Below are 1,348 nucleotides of genomic sequence, written 5' to 3' on the forward strand. Positions count from 1 at the left end.
CTGCCGACAGAAGACAAGAGCTCTGGTTCCTGAAACCAGCTCTTTTCCAGAGCACCATCGCAATCCTGTGCTGATGGAGCCCAGCGTGGCTCAGACAGAAGGGAAACTTGACAGGCTTTCCGCAGCCCTGTAAAGCGGGAGAGCACACTGCACCTCAGGCAGCATCTGCCTTCCACCCTTCCTGAACTGGGCAGCGAGGGAAGGTGTTACCGAATCTCAATATCGCTGCTGCGTGAGCAAGTTGAAACCTTCCCAAACACGCGCTGTACTCCAAGGGAGAGAAACCTCGCTCCTCCCCTCCCTCGGTTCTGCTTTAAGGAGAAGCAGAAGAGAAGTACCTGGGGGAAGCTGCGTGGTTTTGCCGTACCCTGCAGCTGAGGACATGGCTTGACCCAAGGCCTGGTTAGAGCCCAAAGGCTGCTGAGCGCTGGAGGACTTTCCTGACGCCGCAGCTCTCTGCTTGGATTTAGACTCTTTAGAAGGCTTAGTCCAGACCAGGCTCTCCCCCACCTGCAGGGCAGCTCCCATCTTCTGGGCAACCTCCACCATCTTCTCACGAAGCAAAAAGAGAAGGGCATTGTAAACAGGAACACTTTAGACAGCAATAAAGGCAACAACGCAAAAAAAAAAACCCAAAGGAGAGCTGTGCAGAGCTGGCTACTGCCTTGTGCTCGAGGGAAACATCTCGGCTAATTCATTCCCTTAATTAAGAGGGAATCTTGTCTTGCTGTGTATTGATTGAAGAACTGGGCTTCAAAGAGCAGAAATGAAGCAGGCAGCTCTCAGCAGGTGACTGCTCTGCTCAGAAAATCTCATAAGCAGAATTTCTCTCTAATAATTGGACCGCAAAGCCCCATCTCCGCCCCGTTTGTTGCCAGTCTTAGTGTGGCCACTTGGTTCCCGCCGACAAAAGAGCAGAAATGAAGCAGGCAGCTCTCAGCAGGTGACTGCTCTGCTCAGAAAATCTCATAAGCAGAATTTCTCTCTAATAATTGGACCGCAAAGCCCCATCTCCGCCCCGTTTGTTGCCAGTCTTAGTGTGGCCACTTGTTTCCCGCCGACAACCATTAGACACATACCTCAGGGTCAAAGTCAAGCGTGCTGCTCTCCTTCGCCGCGTTGACCTTCTTCTCCATCTCCTGGTACTGGCTGAGGGCTCCCTTCTTGTCGCCCTGGTTATACAGCAGGACAGCGTAGTTCAGGTTGACCAGGGGGTTGCACCTGCAGCAAACACGCAGGACTCATCACATCCACTGCGGGAACACTTACCCTGCCTTGAACAACGCCAAGGTGTGCCCAAGCAGCACAGCTGGAGACACTTCGCTGCCTGGCACAGACAAGACATGGG

General features: G+C 53.2%; 1 protein-coding gene across 1 annotated transcript in view; it reads right to left on the minus strand.

Annotated features, from left to right (window-relative positions):
* Positions 1-1,348, minus strand: part of BBS4 (Bardet-Biedl syndrome 4) — a 15,555-nt gene that overhangs the window by 1,296 nt on the left and 12,911 nt on the right. Inside the window, exons 12-13 of the mRNA XM_010133185.1 lie at positions 1,080-1,221; positions 339-549 (exon numbers count right to left, since the gene is read on the minus strand). Of these exons, the coding sequence (XP_010131487.1) occupies positions 339-549; positions 1,080-1,221 (353 nt within the window). The remainder of the gene's footprint in view (positions 1-338; positions 550-1,079; positions 1,222-1,348) is intronic.

The sequence above is a fragment of the Buceros rhinoceros genome, unplaced genomic scaffold (genome assembly GCF_000710305.1).
Source record: "Buceros rhinoceros silvestris isolate BGI_N320 unplaced genomic scaffold, ASM71030v1 scaffold15080, whole genome shotgun sequence".
Lineage (NCBI taxonomy): Eukaryota > Metazoa > Chordata > Aves > Bucerotiformes > Bucerotidae > Buceros > Buceros rhinoceros.